Below are 15,390 nucleotides of genomic sequence, written 5' to 3'. Positions count from 1 at the left end.
CTGATGAAAACTGACCGTAAGATGTACGATGCACATACATGATTAAAGGATTCTTTGAATCCTCACACAGAGGATCCGGCGAGTATCCTATCTCTTGACCATGTATGAGGTTATACGAGGTCATCTTCAACTGAAGGGTCCAGAGGTTTGAAATTAACCTGAAAATCGTCTCCAACTAAAGGTCAGGCCAAAGGGTTTGTGGGTCCTATTGGACAAGAAAAAGGCTAAAGGGCCTATGGCCCTATTGGATAAAAAATGGCCAAAGGGGCCAACTGGCTGGTCATCCAGCTAGCCCAATTTCATTTTGTTTTTTTGTTCTTTCCCATTTGCCCAACCCATTTTAAGATTTAGGGCTTAGGTTTTATTTTTTTTGTAATCCCAGCCCATTTTTTGTTTTTTTGTTTTTATGCCCAGGCCACTTTTTTTTTTTTTTTTGGACGTTTTTTTTTTTAATTTCTAATTTTTCTTTCCTACACTATTTCTCACGTATTTTTTACCATTCTATACTATTTTACATTATTTTATTTCAATTCTTTACATTCCATACTATAGTTTTTTAGCTTTCGGTTGAAGAAGGTTTTTTGTGACAAGGTTAAAACGAGTCATATAGCCCTTTGAAGTAATACCCATATCTCTCTTTCTTGTACGATCCAATGTGAACTTCGGAGTATAAGATCCGAAGAGGATCGCAATCCCATGTATACCGCCAAAAAAATTTGGACGAGGCCACCTTACAAACTGTAAGCAGCCAATAACACAATATCACATTAGTTGGTTTCCGCGTAGACTTTCACTAGCGAGCATATCAACAGCTACGTAATTGAAGTAATAAATCAAACGACAAGCTGATAACTGTTAACATAATGCCATGCGGATGAATAATTCAACGTTAAATGGTCAGACATGCGACATGGTCAGCTTCTTAGTTATACAACAATTTTAATACAAGAAGAGCTGTTAACGTATGTGGCTTTTGGTGTCCTTGTCATATATACAAGGGAAAAACACATAACTAAAAGCTTCAAAAGGTGAAAAGGACACAATTACTTTCCGGTTGGCAAACAAGTCCACATACCACAGAATATCTGGGGCCCCATAATTTTAGCCACTCCCCTTGCACGGCTTTGCCAAATTTGAACAAAATCCAGCGATTTACCCAATTAATTCTAATAATTTTAAACAAATTGAAAACAGCTCACATTCAAGGAGAATCAGAGAGAGAGAGAGAGAGAGAGAGAGAGAGAGCCAGGAAAACAAGAGAGAAGGAAAGAAAGGGTCTTTCGAGAGAGAGAGGAGGAGGAGAGAGAGATGGGAGGAGGGGGTGAGAGAGAGGCAGCAGAAGAGGAGGGAGTGATGGCTACAGACTTCTTCTGGTCCTACACGGATGAGCCTCACGCTTCTAGGCGCCGTCAGATCCTCTCTCAGTACCCTCAGATTAAGGAGCTCTTCGGTCCCGACCCCTGGGCTTTCCTCAAGGTATTTCCCTCCACACTTTGTCTTTCCAGAAATTCAGTCCGCCAGTTTTGTTGGGTTTTCTGTGGTTTGCCTGTTTCTGCTTGTTTTTTTCATTGGTTTTTAGATCTGTGACAATGCGGGTGATTCCAAGAACATGGTTTGAATGTGATTTTGATTCGTTTCTGCAATTGGGTATCGAAAGCTTTCCGCTTTTCGGAATTTTGTTGCGAAATTTGGATGCGAAGCATCTTTGTGTTGTCCAAAACCTTCATATAAGAGTTGAGTTTCGACTTTTGAATCCCCGGATCCATTTTTCAGCTGTTATTGTTTATTTCAAGTATGTAGAACTGCACTGCTTTCTCAGATGTTAGTTTTCGCAGCGAAATATCGTGATTTAAGATGTTTTGAACAATTGGTCATATGCTATTGGGGATTTATATTGTTGTGAATGTGCTTCCTCACTTGATATATCATTCATAATTTTTCGTGTGAATCGAATCTTAGAATGAAAGAACAACCTTAATCAAAGACATTGCAATTCGATCTTTGAGAACATAGTTTAACCTATTAGTTTGTGGAGCTCTGCAATTAGTGTTGATGACTTGTGTAACGTGTTGCTATTGCTAATGTACTAGTTCTAGTTTGGTCTTTCAAATTCAGTTTCTAGAACCTAATTCAACTTGTCAATTTGCGGATTTTGTCTTGAGTATTGTTAGTTGTCTGGTTTGAGATGAACTGAAACTTACATGTTTTGATCAGCTGTATTATATTTTCGCGTGATGACCTTGTATTGAATCATGGTGCTGCAGATTACGGTGGTTGTGTTACTTCAGCTCGGGACTGCTACAGCCCTCCACAATGCAGGCTGGCTGAAGATACTAGCGATAGCCTACTTTTTTGGCTCATTTCTCAACCACAACCTCTTCTTGGCCATCCATGAGCTCAGTCACAATCTCGCCTTCTCGACCCCAGTCTACAACCGTTGGCTTGGTATTTTTGCTAACCTCCCGATTGGTGTTCCCATGTCTGTCACCTTTCAAAAATATCACCTTGAGCACCACCGCTTCCAGGGAGTAGACGGCATTGATATGGACATCCCGAGCAAGGTTGAGGCTCATGTGGTGACAAATGTGGTCACGAAATCCATTTGGGTTCTCCTTCAACTCTTCTTCTATGCCCTTCGTCCTGTGTTTCTCAAACCGAAACCCCCTGGTTACTGGGAGTTCCTCAACCTCTTCATTCAGATAGCCCTCGATGTTGCAATGGTCTACTTTTGCGGCTGGAAATCTTTTGCTTACTTGATCCTCTCTACATTTGTCGGCGGTGGGATGCACCCAATGGCGGGTCACTTCATTTCAGAGCACTATGTCTTCAACCCTGATCAAGAGACGTATTCTTACTATGGCCCTCTCAATCTTCTAGCTTGGCACGTAGGCTACCACAACGAGCACCATGATTTCCCCAGAATTCCCGGGAGCAAGCTTCATAAGGTGAAGGACATTGCACCGGAATACTACGAGGGTTTGGAGTCGTATAAATCTTGGAGCCAAGTGATCTACATGTACATAGCGGATCGAACAGTTGGACCGTTCAGTCGAATGAAGAGAAAGGCAACAAAATCTGAATAGATTCTCTCTTCTGCATCAATTTGTTCCATTTTTTTGTATTCTTTCCTGGTTCTTAAAAGGGTTATTTGTTTACGCTGTAGCATAGACTGACGAAAAGGAAGTTATTTATTCATTAATTAGAGCAATTGGAAAAGACATTTTGTTTAAGCTATGAACCCTAATTATATATACGTAAACTGAGTTCGTCTTTTTTATTTTTATTTTTATTTTATTTTAGTATTTATTTGAAAGATGGAAAGAGATTCGAGGGATGCTATAGTCGTTTGGCCATCCACCCTTGCGTGGGCCACTTACGCTAGCAAAGGTCAAGAAATTGTTGAACCAAAAGAAGTAAACCCAGGTGGAAAAACAACACGACTACTTGAAATATGATTCTAGGAACCCTAATGCGGAACTAAGGACGAAACTAACAGGGATACCAACGTAAGCCCTTGAAGAACGAGTTTTGGAGTCCACCAAGTTTGGAGAGAAATTCCAAAGGGTTTGATTTATTAGTGATTGGAAGAAAGATGATTACAATAGGAGACAGTGAATTGTTTAAGTAACTTGATTACAACACCCTGGGATAACTCAAAGGCCTTAAGAAATTAAATAAAAGCAAAACGACATTAATCAGACAACAAAAGAAAAGTTTGATTTTTATTACATAATTCGAAATGCAATTTTGGAAGTCTAAACAGCCTCGGATGACCAAAATACATCATACGTCATAACAAAGCTATGAGTTTGAAATGGACGTCAATCTCTTTCCACAAAGGTATCATGGGTCTACATCGGGACTCGAATGCCAAATATGCAAATTCTCGCTGCGTCTTTTAGACTTCCGTCAGTCCATTCTCCTCTCAATCCACCCAGCCTTTTGTTCTACATTACTTGCTTGACTAAGAAAGATTTTCAGAAACTGATGCATCAAGGGTCTCATAAAATAAAAGAAATCGAGGCAGTGAGATTGCAAGTTTAGGAGTGAATTCTTACATTCCAATTACCGTTTTTGGCAGCGATAATGTATTCCGGCCGGTGACCATTAGGGTTTATGAGCGGGAGTCTTTCCGAGGGACACTCTTCATCGCCGTCGTAGCTGGATCTTCGGTTTGGCCCTGCAGACCTTAGAGCTGTGGCTAGTACGATTGACAACCCCTGCAGATTATCTATTTAGTCTCGATGACAACTGATAATATTAGCAAGCAACACTCAAAGGGCTCACTTGTGAAAAACACTTGGAAGTTTTTTTTTTAATACATCAATATTTTTACACTAATGAGAGGAGGAGTTCGGCTAAATTGCATAACGAACAACCTAATTTGATATCGAAGTCGTCATAAAAAACACTTTGGAAGTTACCTGTGCTAAAACGATGAACAAACCTATCCACTGAAATATGTCTAAGTTTGACTCGACAAAATCTTTGAAATCATTGAACTTTCCCGTCGGGTCATATGGTAAATCCTGAAAATTGAAGAACAAATTAAGCTAGAGCAAAAACAAGACGATATTCTAAATTGCTATAATATATTAAAAAAGATCCAAAATTGGGCGTAAAAAGGCGATCACAGTGCTTTAACCTGCTAGCTTAACCCACCTCGAATAATGCAAAGTGTGGTTCCCAAGATGTTTACCTTCTCCCATTCTGAATTTAAAAGTATATCTGCAGCCACTGCAAACTCCAATAGAATCACCAAAAAGATGATCAACATGTACTAAAACTCGTTCAAGGTCAACATAAATAACGTTTTTGGGGACAACCGGGTGTCTACACGGCTCCATTATTATCTCCCGTATCACGTGATGCATAAATACTAATAGGACGATTTACACCCTGTCACACGTTAGAATCTATCGAACATAAGATAAAATCAAGTTTGCAACAATCTTTGTACAAAATGAGAGAAGGATACAAAAGAGAGGCAACAACCATTTGCATACTTTGCAGCAACAAGACCTATGCATGTTACCATGCATAAGGTAAATCCAGCGCCAAGAGAAGTGCATATAAACCTGCCATCAACAATGCGTCGATATCATGGTCGCCAACAAAAAGGATTACTACCATTAATAGTACACGAAAATATGTCAGCAACGTGTGAAAAACTATGAAATTTGCTTTTTCGAAAATATTTATGCATAACCCTTCGTAAGGGGGATTTGGCACAGTCGCAGCTGCGACACCATATTAACAATTGGCAGGGTTCTTACCATGGAGGAAAAACATTATGATGATCAAAGGGTGAACCGTCAAAGTCCCTCAGCCAAACCCTAACCATCCAAAGACCATACAAAAGCATTGCAATTCCAACCATTCCCAAAAGTGAGTTCACTGCTTTCAGCACTGACTGCAGGCAGATTCTTGCAACTGTTGCCGCCATCGTAGTAGCTAGTGACTACCAAAGCTTCTTCAACTTGGACACAGCAAGATTAATCCCACCAATCAAATCTCGGCTTCTGAAAATGTTTTCCGACAAATAAAAGCGCTTCAAAGTAAGAATACTTGCAAGCATGCAACGTTTAAGTTCGATGTTTTTGGCTCCCGAATTTATGTTAATGATTAAGAGGTAGAGGTACAACTTTAATTATGTTGAAGAAACTTGGTGAGAAGTGCCGAGTAGGAAATTTCTAAGAAAGTGAGTAATGTGTCCTTTTATTATGATTTTGTGTGTGTAGATTTTGTCATGTGATCTGATATGTTGGTCTGTTCCAATCCTACGCTGCATGTTATAATGTCTATCGTGAGGTGGCAGGAATCAGTCGGTATCGGTAAAAATATTGATGTACAAATTGATGGATTATCGATAAATATATCGATATTGATATCAGTTGCCTTCGATATGAATGATGGAAATTTGCTCCTTAAGTGTGGAAATTTAAAATGAAACTTTAAGGAATATCATACGGCAGTTTGTCGATATTTAACAGATATGTCAAAAATATCAACGGAATTTGTTAATTTTAGCTGAAATTTAAGAGTTTTTACGATACGGGACGATGCTTAGACTTCAAACCCTTTTTCCATATCTTTTTCTGATTTTTTCAAAATTTCAATGGGAACACCGATCATCGAAGAAATTTCACACACTAGTAGGACTAGAATAATTTACGTTATATTATAGACTTCGGATATACAATTAATAAGTTGCTGTGGTGTAGTGGTTATCACGTTAGTCTTACACACTAAAGGTCTCCAGTTCGATCCTGGGCAGCAACAAATATCCACTTTTTTTTTAATTTTCCTTCTTTTTAATTTTTTAAGATGATTGGTCAAGACAAATGAGGATTCTCTCCGGATCCACTTTTTATTTAAAATTATTTATAAACAGTACCTGACGAAAACTGACCGCATGATATATGATGAACATATGTGATTAGAGGATCCGAAGAGGATCCTCATTCAATCAAGACAATGTATGTCCCTGGCAGGCTTGCACACAAATCGAAACCTCCTCCTGTATATTAAAGTAGTTTTGAGTATCGCCTTATTAAATAAACAATCACATTATAGATGAATTTAATGTTTAGGTGCGCAGGACGAGACATTGCATTCATTCGGCAACTAAACCTGGCTACAAATCATGTCATTAATACAAGGATATTGGAAGACCTCGTGTTGAGAAGAATCGAGCCTCGGACTTCCCACAAAATGGTTCGTAAACCACGTCGACTGTATATTCAGCCGAACCATGTACATTGCAATATCAACAAAATATTTACCGGCGAAATTCAATACACAACGTTAAAACCTTCCCAATAAATAACACATGATTTGGAAATGACTGGAAAGCAAAATTGAATGATCATAATCTGTCTGTTAATACAAGCAGGGAAATTACTACTTTTCTCTTCCAATTTTTCAAATTTCCTCATCCGTTTTGCCCACGGCATATTCCATCTCCTAGTGTTTAGATATATTCAGCCAAAATTACCAGAATTCCGCATTCATCTTGCGATTGTTCGCTGCAACATGCCAACCATCCGATTTCAACAGAATCGATCTCTGCCTCGTTTTCTGATAATGTTAATACTTCCGAAGGTATGACTGCAAGCAAGGTTCTCCAGGATATGATCGTATTGAGCTGTGCAGAACTGATAACGGACCTACTGCCTTTGACGGCTAAGATATTCTTTCATGTGCGTGTGGTTTTCTGCCTTGACCACTAAACGCATCTTTTTCGAATCTGGCTCCTCCCATAGCAGAGCATTATAGCCTCGCGCAAAGTCAGAAGTACCCTCAAGAAGATCCTGGCAGTTTTAACAGAGAAATCTTAGAAAAATCATAAACACATAAAAATAAATAAATACAGACGTCGATTTTGGTAAGTGGATTGTCACCCTGGTTGGAAATTCATCGTAATAATAAGCTAGAGTCATCTCAACCCTATTCAGATCTGTTTCCCACAGCCTAATCTGTCAGATGCAAGTGAATTTGAAAATGTCAGAATACCAACATGCATGGAAGTCCCTTACAACATAACATAATAATAACTATCCAATTCAAAGAGCTCATTATGTTTATATAAGAGCATAGCTGAGCTTGATATTGGACATTTTTCTTGATCGAAGTCAAGCAAATTGAACTCTCGAATATCTTGCTGAATTCAAACATGAAGTTAGAGAAGGATCGAACCTGATCTGTGACATTCTCAGGTACAGATGGTACTCTCTCCGCAACACGTGGATGTGCATTTTGCTGAAGAAAAGAAATTATCTGCCAAAAAATTAAAAAACCATTAGACTTCCAGCACTCCAGAAACAACTTCAGCAACCCTTTTCTCCCATGTGACTTGGGAGGATGTGCATGTGTGTGCATACAGAAAGAAAGGTGCTAGCAATTGAAGCCTTTTCCATAAGCACATGGGGAATATACGCTAATTAAACCAAGAACATTGAAAGCTTGAAAAACCCTAAACAGCAAAGATAACTTAGCAACTAAAATGAAGGTCATCTAAAATCTTTCCGCGTAAGGAAGAATAAGAGATAAAACGGAGAAAAAAACCATGAAAGACTATTTAAGAACATCTTAATTCTTAAGCTTGTGAAGCAGAACATCCCTAGAAAGGCTCCATCGTTTTACTCATTTGTCATACAAGAATTGAGGCAGTTATCACCTGGGCAGATATCTCAACTAAGTACACAATTGTTTTTCCACGGCTCTCAGACAACTTGAGGAGAAGGACAAAGCATAGCCAAAAGTACTTAGACTTGTACTGAAAACTAAAAGTAGAGTAACGAAAAGCCAATATTTGCCTGATCTGCAGTAATGCCATTTTCAAAAGCACTATACAAACTTTCTTTTGTTATTGCTCCAACAATAAGGTTTGGAAGTTGATATTCTACCCTGCACAGGGTAGAAGAAGAAATTCTAGTAAGAAAATAAATAAAAACTTAACTCAGAAGTCAGCAATTAACAAGAACAAGAAGTACTCAGATACCAACACAACCAAAACAACGACACCACCCATTGTAGCCAAATGCTACCTCTCCCCCTTAATAACGGAAAGGTCCAGCCTGACCCTAGGATGAGAAAATTCAGAGGCAGGAGATCCAAAACTGAATTTATAAGTCTTTGTTCTTTGCAAAAAATGCAACCATGGAAGTGTTTTATAGATGCCTATTATTAAAACCTTATATACATACACACAAGCTTGTCTTGATTTTCTTCTACCATCTTTCTTATATCTATCAGAAAATAAAATATACATCTCTTTGTGCTTTCAGCAATGTCTAGGCCATAATTAAACGGATAGAAAATAATATCTGAACAGCATGCAATGATTCTTTCACATGTCTCATGAGTAAAAGAAAACAGAAACTGCAAACTGTACAAGACAGTTGATCGACAAATTGGTCAGCATACCTTGAGAAAAGACGTAAAATTTCACAATGTAATTTAGATGTTGAGTAGGCATAGAGTCTGAAGTTTGTTTCTACAACAACAAATCCCTGAACAAAAAAGTGAGTAAAAAATTCGTAAGTAGCACACGAAATGCACATCGGTTTTCTTGGTGATTAGGAATCAGTTGCAGAATAACCAATTAGAGACAAAGCTAGAATGAGTACAAATAACCTACCTGTTTCCTCGATGATGAGTCTGTCAAGCTAACTGAAAGATTAGTAGCTAATTTAGTAGGTATAAACCAACTGTCTTTCCTGCCCTGGATAAGTACACAAAAGGACAGCAATGTAAAACTTGAGGTCAGGACATGGTTAAACTATCATCTGGGAAATTATTAGCAAAATGTAATACCAAAAATAAATAACATAAGTATAACCTGCTGAAGTTTGATCAGCCCCAAATCTGCAAGATCCTTGACTATATTCTTCTGCCTCTCATTCAACGTATTTATGTTATATGCCTAACACACAAAAAAGAGAATAGAATCAAGAGGTGAGAGATAAATTCCAGGTAGAAACTTCCCATGTGGAAGAAAACACTTTTCTACAAAGAAATAATGAATTGAAAACTATGAAAAGTTCTTCCTTACTGCAGCACTATTTATATTCCAGTCGGAAAAAAACTAGTAGCCAGAAAAAAAAAATGTGGAAATTTAGCATATGTTACTGCAAGAGAATAGTCATGTATAAAGAGCATATAACTAATACCTCGCCTGTAACATGAAAACTAAGTTCCAGCAGGAATGAAATCAAATCTGCAGAATCTAACCCACGCTCCTGCACCAAAGAAAAAAGGTGGGGAGAGACCAGATATAAGATGAAACTCAACAACACAGCTAGTGTGAAGAAAAACTTAAGTTGCACTTTCATTTCATCTCAATAAATTAGTGTAGGATAACTGTCAACATCACAGACAACAGTGACAATGTACGTTCAACTTCTAACTCAAGTGTGCAATGAAACACGTTAGGTAAAATTTTCCTTATTTCATCATAGGAATACAAACAGAATAAAATAAAAATACTAAAGAAATTTGGTTTTCAATATGAATCTAAGCCCTGGAAAGATAAACCTGCAAACGAATTCTGCAACATTCGATCACAAATCAGTTCTAAATTTAGCTTTTCTAGTACTTGATAAACTACTTGGAACCTTGATAGAAGGTCAGTGTACAGAGTTACAAGCAAAAAATATCAGGTTAATGGTCTTGAAAGGAACCAACAACCAACAATTTCATGAATCCATACCTCCGAGTTAGAGATATACTCTCTAATGATGTACCATAGTTGCGCATTTGTATCCATCAACTGTGGTGTTCACATAGTAGAAATAAAATCCAGTAAGAATTAAGAAAAATCAAACATATTGTGTGCAAGCAGTTGAAGCGGTTTGTTGTATACCAAGAACTGGAAACCACTTTCAGTTAATCTCGGAGCTTCTCTATCCCTGTACAAACAGATAATGGAAAACCCTGACATCAGATATGAGATACAATGTTAAACTTTTCATATGTGCAAAAGAAAGACATGCTTGTGTAGCAGGAAAAAGTAATAACAAAAGTAAGGACCTTTGACTCAAAAGACCTCGCTGGAATGTTTTCATCATAGACGAACTGATGTTCGATGGCCTCTCAATTTGAGATGAGTTGATAAGTTGCAGCAAGAAACACTGGCATTACATGACAGCAAGTCATAAAGAAGGGCAAACCTAAATTATAAACTTCACGATACGAAATAAATGATAATATATGCAACTATATCATAGTCACCGCAGTACACAAAAGGCAGACAAAAGATCTGAAAACACAATCATAAAATTCAAAAAGGTAATAGATGCAAGGATGAATCCTGCACCTCCCATTGTTCTAGGGCAAAAGCCTCAAGATCCTCCAAGCTAGGGAGCCTCACTGTGATATTTGAAGGCATTGGTTCTCTTGGCAAAACCACACTGCAGTATCCAAAAGTATGGAGTTATAATCCTAAAACTCACTCTCTGTTTCGATCACAGCTTAGAGAATAAGAAATTGTAGCTAAAGTGAACTAATGAATGGAGACCCTGAAACTTTGCATGACTGAACCCTATACATAATGCATAACCCACTATCTTGTAATTATTTTGATCCCCAAACCTCATATACACACAAATAGTAGCAAGTAGAGGACATAATACTCACCCATGTACCAAAAGCTTCTTGAGATTAGTCTGAAATATAGGATTGAAGGTGTAAGTTGCTTCCCTCTTCCTGTCATAAAGTCAAAAATGAAAACAATTTAAAAAAGATGACATCACCCAGCATCAAAACGTGTTCTGGAAAACCATAAAAGAAAGCTCGGATCACCTGCCCACGGTTTCTGTAAATATTCTCAATTGAATCAGGCGATCAATTGCAACTCTATGCTTTGAGACCCCATCAGGAAGCACCCACTCCTCCATTGACTTGGCAGTCACCGGAACTTCAATGGATAGCATTTGCAAGACATATTTCTTGGCTAGCGGTGGCAGTGACCTGTAGGTTGCAGCTTTATGATTAGCACTAAGCTGGTTCATATGCACTTAATCGACAAACATAAACTCAAAAACAACCCAAGTAAACAAGGCTAATACGTGACATTGCGAAAGCAACCCGAAACCTGAAAATTCAACCTGTATGATTATCACTAAATATTACAGGCTCGGCTCGTTCATATGCACTAATCACATAACACAAACGCAAAATAACCCAAAACCAAATCAGTAATCAAAGCTATTGTGCCACAATGCGAAAAAAAAAAAAAAACCGAAACCCAAAAATTGCAGCTAGATGATTATTCACTCACTCGCTCACTCATCAAAGACTACAGGCTGGTTCCATATGCACTCAATCAACAAACAAAAACAAAAAATCAACCCGAAAATCGGTGAGCAAATAAAGCTAATACTCGACATTGCGAAAGCGAAGAAAGATTGAAGTAAGAAAAGCGGAAAAGGTGGAGACCTGAGAATTGCCTCGCAGATGAAAGCATTTTCGTAGAGCTTGTCGAGCTTCATGGAGGGCAAGGCGGCCACCATGTCCATGAAATTCTTCGCTATGATCCTCACCTGAGGCATCTTTGTTCTTCTCCGCTCTGAGATGCTAGGGTTTCTCTGAGCTTCAAGAATCAATCCCCTCCCAAATACACAAAATTCAAATAAATCGGAGTTTTGAAAATGTTGAAATTAAATTCAAGGGTACAAATTTGCAGATTGCGTTTCTTGGACTCTTCTGTGTGTTCAGTGTGAGTGTGACTGGAAGTCGACAAAGTGACGTCGTATTTGTGATTTTCTCTGATGATTGAAGAGCGCCGGAGACCGTCTTGGATCACTTTCTGGTACGTTTAGTCTAGTTTTTCCGACGTGTTCGTGAGTCTGGTACCTTTTTTTTATGGAGAGAGGCTAAACTCATTTTTCTTTTTCTTTTTTTTTTTCACCAAAATTTAGTGAAAATATTAATAAAAGAAAATGGCGAAGCTTTCATAATACCAAAATATTATTATTTTAAAAAATATTTATTAAAAAATTGTAAATCAAATTTAAATAAAATAAAAATATTTTAAAACTACAAAAAAAAAAAAAAACTAAAAAGGTCAATTGCTACACTTGTATGCGTGTGGAACAAAGTTAGTTTAGTTTTAAAGTGTAGTGACGGGTCAAATGAGAGCCCGTTTTAACTAATACAATTATGCTCAACCAAAAGAGAACGCTACTTTATATGCAAACCCAATGCTTCGTTTTTTTTTTCAATGTGACACCGCTAACCACACCACATTATTAATATGCCTTAACGCCTCGTTGGTTGCTACTAGCCTAGGATTGAATTAGAGTGAATAACTTGCTACATCTAATTTGAAGCAAGAAATAGAGATCCAATTTAGAAGTAGAACGTTATAGAAGGGAGAAATTTCCTTCATGACTAATTTATTTTCTCAAACATTTTTCCGAGCACTGAACTTGCAAATGTATCGATAACAATTAAATCGTCTCCAACTCCAGTTCAACAGAATAAGAATCCAGTCTACAAATAACATTTCCAACGTGTTTTTACTGTCAAAGAATCGGGAAGCCCGGATGTTAGTCGACGCGTAAGGACTATAAATAGGAAAAAGAACAAGAAATCCTGCAACTAACTAAAGTTATCCATTTTGTAGTATAGTTAGGTTTTTCTCTCCAGGAGGATCCTCTACGGATCCTCAAATCGAGACTATTCATCGTATATTGTACGGTCAGTTTTTGACAAATACTATTTATATTTAATTTTAAATAAAAGTATTTAAAATAATTTCTAACCGCATGATGTACGATGAACGAATACGATTCGAGGATCCCAGGATCCTAGAGGATCCTCATTCTTTTTCTCTCACTATGCAGAAGTGCCAAGAATGTCTTCGGCTGTTGATATGTCTTCGGCTGTTGCCGTGGATTCAGCAGGTGGTGCGGCGGGCTTTTCAACAGGGGGAGGCTTAGCCCGCCTGTTTGGACGAACTTTATCAGCTATGTCTGGATTTTTATCAAACTGCAAGATCGAGGAACGTTATAACTTTCTAAATATTCATCCTAGATAAAATGTAACCAGAACTTTACCGGGTTGAGAACGGACTAACCTTGAAACCGCAACCAGATACACAAGCATGAAAACACTCCTGCACATAGAATCGGATCAGCAATAACTCATCTGAAAAAATGTGCACCGGATCAGAACCATGCTCTAGGACGAGGATGATATGCAACCATATGAATCTTTCGACATACAGAGACTGTTCAATGAAGGGTGTAAATATAAACATAAGTCAAGTTTACACTCTCCTACTTTTCACCTTAAATACAACTATAATACTCGATCAATCGGAATTATTAAAAATGTCAGTTATAACAGATTAAGTTAAAATTTTGAGAGTCCAGAGGCTACTATAGTGAATGACACTGACACTACCACCTGCAACCTTTGGACTTGATTTGATGCAAGAGGCCATATAGATTTAACAAACATGATCATGTGTTTATATTTTCACAAAATGTTACTTGCTGCTCAACGTACGCATTAGCATGCTAAGAAGAAGCTGTAGAGGGATACATACCTCTGAGTACCTGTCAACTCCGGGAGAACGGTCAATGCAAGCTCTCCATTGTTGGTCCCTTAAGACAGGATCCTTATAGCATATCTCATTGCACTCCTCCAAGCCTGTATTATATCTACTCGCTATATCACTTGAATTACTTATGTACGAAACCATATTCGTATCTAGTAGCGTACTAACTCTTTAAACCAATAGTCTACTTCCATGTCAAGTTTCAGATACAGATATCAGAAGAGCGAAGTTAACGCACCAACCAAAAGTTAATGCAGATGGGAAACTTCCCACAGCATAATCGAAGTCAGTACTCAATAGGTAGCCAAAGGGTTCTTAGAAACACCATTTTCGTAATGTGTCCGTAAACATCAAGGTGACAAAAGGGAAATTCATAATGGAGAAAGAACAAAACCGAACATAAATTCTCATCGATGTATGTTCATACGAAAACTGAAGTGAAGAACAAGTCAATACTCACATTCTTCCCGAGTTTCTCTATCCGCTTCGCACCCTTTTTTGCAAAATACTCTCCCTACAAGAAAACCATACAATGATCAGGGTAATAAATCAAGGTTTTAAAGAATTGAGTTGTAATTAAACACTCATGGTACTATTCACTTTTAACAAAAATGATATTTTTACTCTAAAAAAATCATTCATGGTACTATTCACTTACAACCTATTTTTATCATTTTATTAAATTCAAAGTTTTCAAGTTCTTTTCATTAGTTTTGATTTTAAAGAATCAATATTTGATCACTATTCAAACTGGAATTCCGGTGCTTGCGTGTACCTAAAGCAATCATTAATCAAACCCTAATTTACCGGTTAATTTCCGTAATAAAAAACGAAACATTCGTCAAAATTGATCGTACAAAATACAGAAATCAAAAGTAGGGGTCGAAAATTTCTGCAATCCATCAACGACGTGAATTACCCAACACCAGATTTAACATAAACAGCGCGATAATTTTGGTATCAGTATCATTTCGAGCGTGAAAACAAGCGAAATGTCCAAAATTAGAGCAAAAAAATAAAATTAGTAAACGAAAACGAAAATCAAAAGAAACTAAAATCAAAGATCCAGGAGGAAGCAAAATGTCAGAGAGAGTGAGGCGGAAAATGGGTTTACATGGAATCTGCATAAGAGCTGCGTACTTGTGCGTGCATTGGTTGCCGCACGGAGACCCCCATTGATGCGGTATCATCTTCTTATTTTTTCTCTCGGTCTCTGATCAGAACCTTGCTCAGTGGAAATGGAGCGGTGGGAAAATGGGGAAAGGTAATCGAGGGCGATTTTGTAATTTGAAAGGTATTCGAGGGTGATATTGTTGTTTGAC

The 15,390-nt window shown here is 37.7% G+C and overlaps 4 protein-coding genes and 1 non-coding gene across 6 annotated transcripts; 2 read left to right on the top strand and 3 right to left on the bottom strand.

Annotated features, from left to right (window-relative positions):
- The first annotated feature begins 1,203 nt into the window (after positions 1 to 1,203).
- On the top strand, positions 1,204 to 3,277 carry LOC125480364 (sphingolipid delta(4)-desaturase DES1-like). The gene is made up of 2 exons (XM_048591114.1): positions 1,204 to 1,476; positions 2,265 to 3,277. Exons 1-2 carry the CDS (start codon positions 1,309 to 1,311, stop codon positions 3,081 to 3,083), a joined length of 987 nt encoding a protein of 328 aa, XP_048447071.1. The 5' UTR covers positions 1,204 to 1,308; the 3' UTR covers positions 3,084 to 3,277.
- Positions 3,278 to 3,704: 427 nt separating this feature from the next.
- Positions 3,705 to 5,639, bottom strand: LOC125480365 (tetraspanin-19-like). Of its 2 annotated transcripts, none has more exons than XM_048591116.1 (6): positions 5,277 to 5,639; positions 4,979 to 5,078; positions 4,700 to 4,780; positions 4,425 to 4,529; positions 4,070 to 4,220; positions 3,705 to 3,964 (listed from the first exon to the last, which is right to left on the bottom strand). In XM_048591116.1, exons 1-6 carry the CDS (start codon positions 5,444 to 5,446, stop codon positions 3,948 to 3,950), a joined length of 624 nt encoding a protein of 207 aa, XP_048447073.1. In that variant the 5' UTR covers positions 5,447 to 5,639; the 3' UTR covers positions 3,705 to 3,947. The 2 variants fall into 2 exon arrangements, with proteins under 2 accessions (XP_048447073.1, XP_048447072.1); XM_048591115.1 differs by having other exon boundaries at positions 4,059 to 4,220; positions 5,277 to 5,638.
- A 570-nt stretch (positions 5,640 to 6,209) lies between these two features.
- Positions 6,210 to 6,282, top strand: TRNAV-UAC. The gene has a single exon. It is a non-coding gene; the product is annotated as a tRNA-Val (tRNA).
- Positions 6,283 to 6,718: 436 nt separating this feature from the next.
- On the bottom strand, positions 6,719 to 12,779 carry LOC125480363 (general transcription and DNA repair factor IIH subunit TFB2-like). Its single transcript, XM_048591113.1, has 15 exons — positions 11,941 to 12,779; positions 11,305 to 11,472; positions 11,140 to 11,208; positions 10,820 to 10,913; positions 10,534 to 10,634; positions 10,367 to 10,412; positions 10,214 to 10,273; positions 9,675 to 9,743; positions 9,344 to 9,427; positions 9,143 to 9,226; positions 8,929 to 9,014; positions 8,319 to 8,409; positions 7,699 to 7,779; positions 7,404 to 7,478; positions 6,719 to 7,313 (listed from the first exon to the last, which is right to left on the bottom strand). The coding sequence occupies exons 1-15, from the start codon at positions 12,051 to 12,053 to the stop codon at positions 7,170 to 7,172; spliced, it is 1,365 nt and encodes a 454-aa protein (XP_048447070.1). The 5' UTR covers positions 12,054 to 12,779; the 3' UTR covers positions 6,719 to 7,169.
- Positions 12,780 to 12,922: 143 nt separating this feature from the next.
- On the bottom strand, positions 12,923 to 15,339 carry LOC103944225. Its single transcript, XM_009354657.3, has 5 exons — positions 15,183 to 15,339; positions 14,529 to 14,582; positions 14,057 to 14,160; positions 13,583 to 13,621; positions 12,923 to 13,494 (listed from the first exon to the last, which is right to left on the bottom strand). The coding sequence occupies exons 1-5, from the start codon at positions 15,256 to 15,258 to the stop codon at positions 13,342 to 13,344; spliced, it is 426 nt and encodes a 141-aa protein (XP_009352932.2). The 5' UTR covers positions 15,259 to 15,339; the 3' UTR covers positions 12,923 to 13,341.
- Positions 15,340 to 15,390: the final 51 nt, after the last annotated feature.

This window comes from the organism of the source record quoted next, unplaced genomic scaffold, assembly GCF_019419815.1.
Source record: "Pyrus x bretschneideri cultivar Hongxiangsu unplaced genomic scaffold, Pyrus_bretschneideri_v1 Contig33, whole genome shotgun sequence".
In the NCBI taxonomy this organism is placed as follows: Eukaryota; Viridiplantae; Streptophyta; class Magnoliopsida; order Rosales; family Rosaceae; genus Pyrus; species Pyrus x bretschneideri.
This window is presented reverse-complemented; position numbering and strand designations above follow the sequence as displayed.

What these genes read in the sequence shown, in the direction of transcription:
- LOC125480364 (XM_048591114.1), top strand. Translation starts at nt 1,309, where the DNA reads ATGGGAGGAGGGGGTGAGAGAGAGGCAGCAGAAGAGGAGGGAGTGATG. An exon ending in ACCCCTGGGCTTTCCTCAAG is followed by an intron (nt 1,477 to 2,264) that starts GTATTTCCCTCC and finishes ATGGTGCTGCAG; the next exon opens with ATTACGGTGGTTGTGTTACT.
- LOC125480365 (XM_048591115.1), bottom strand. Translation starts at nt 5,446, where the DNA reads ATGGCGGCAACAGTTGCAAGAATCTGCCTGCAGTCAGTGCTGAAAGCA. An exon ending in CATAATGTTTTTCCTCCATG is followed by an intron (nt 5,079 to 5,276) that starts GTAAGAACCCTG and finishes TGTTGATGGCAG; the next exon opens with GTTTATATGCACTTCTCTTG. An exon ending in TAAATTCAGAATGGGAGAAG is followed by an intron (nt 4,530 to 4,699) that starts GTAAACATCTTG and finishes TTCAATTTTCAG; the next exon opens with GATTTACCATATGACCCGAC.
- LOC125480363 (XM_048591113.1), bottom strand. Translation starts at nt 12,053, where the DNA reads ATGCCTCAGGTGAGGATCATAGCGAAGAATTTCATGGACATGGTGGCC. An exon ending in AAGAAGCTTTTGGTACATGG is followed by an intron (nt 10,914 to 11,139) that starts GTGAGTATTATG and finishes TGGATACTGCAG; the next exon opens with TGTGGTTTTGCCAAGAGAAC. An exon ending in AGTATATCTCTAACTCGGAG is followed by an intron (nt 9,744 to 10,213) that starts GTATGGATTCAT and finishes TCTTTGGTGCAG; the next exon opens with GAGCGTGGGTTAGATTCTGC.
- LOC103944225 (XM_009354657.3), bottom strand. Translation starts at nt 15,258, where the DNA reads ATGATACCGCATCAATGGGGGTCTCCGTGCGGCAACCAATGCACGCAC. An exon ending in GAGTTGACAGGTACTCAGAG is followed by an intron (nt 13,622 to 14,056) that starts GTATGTATCCCT and finishes TTCTATGTGCAG; the next exon opens with GAGTGTTTTCATGCTTGTGT. An exon ending in TATCTGGTTGCGGTTTCAAG is followed by an intron (nt 13,495 to 13,582) that starts GTTAGTCCGTTC and finishes TCGATCTTGCAG; the next exon opens with TTTGATAAAAATCCAGACAT.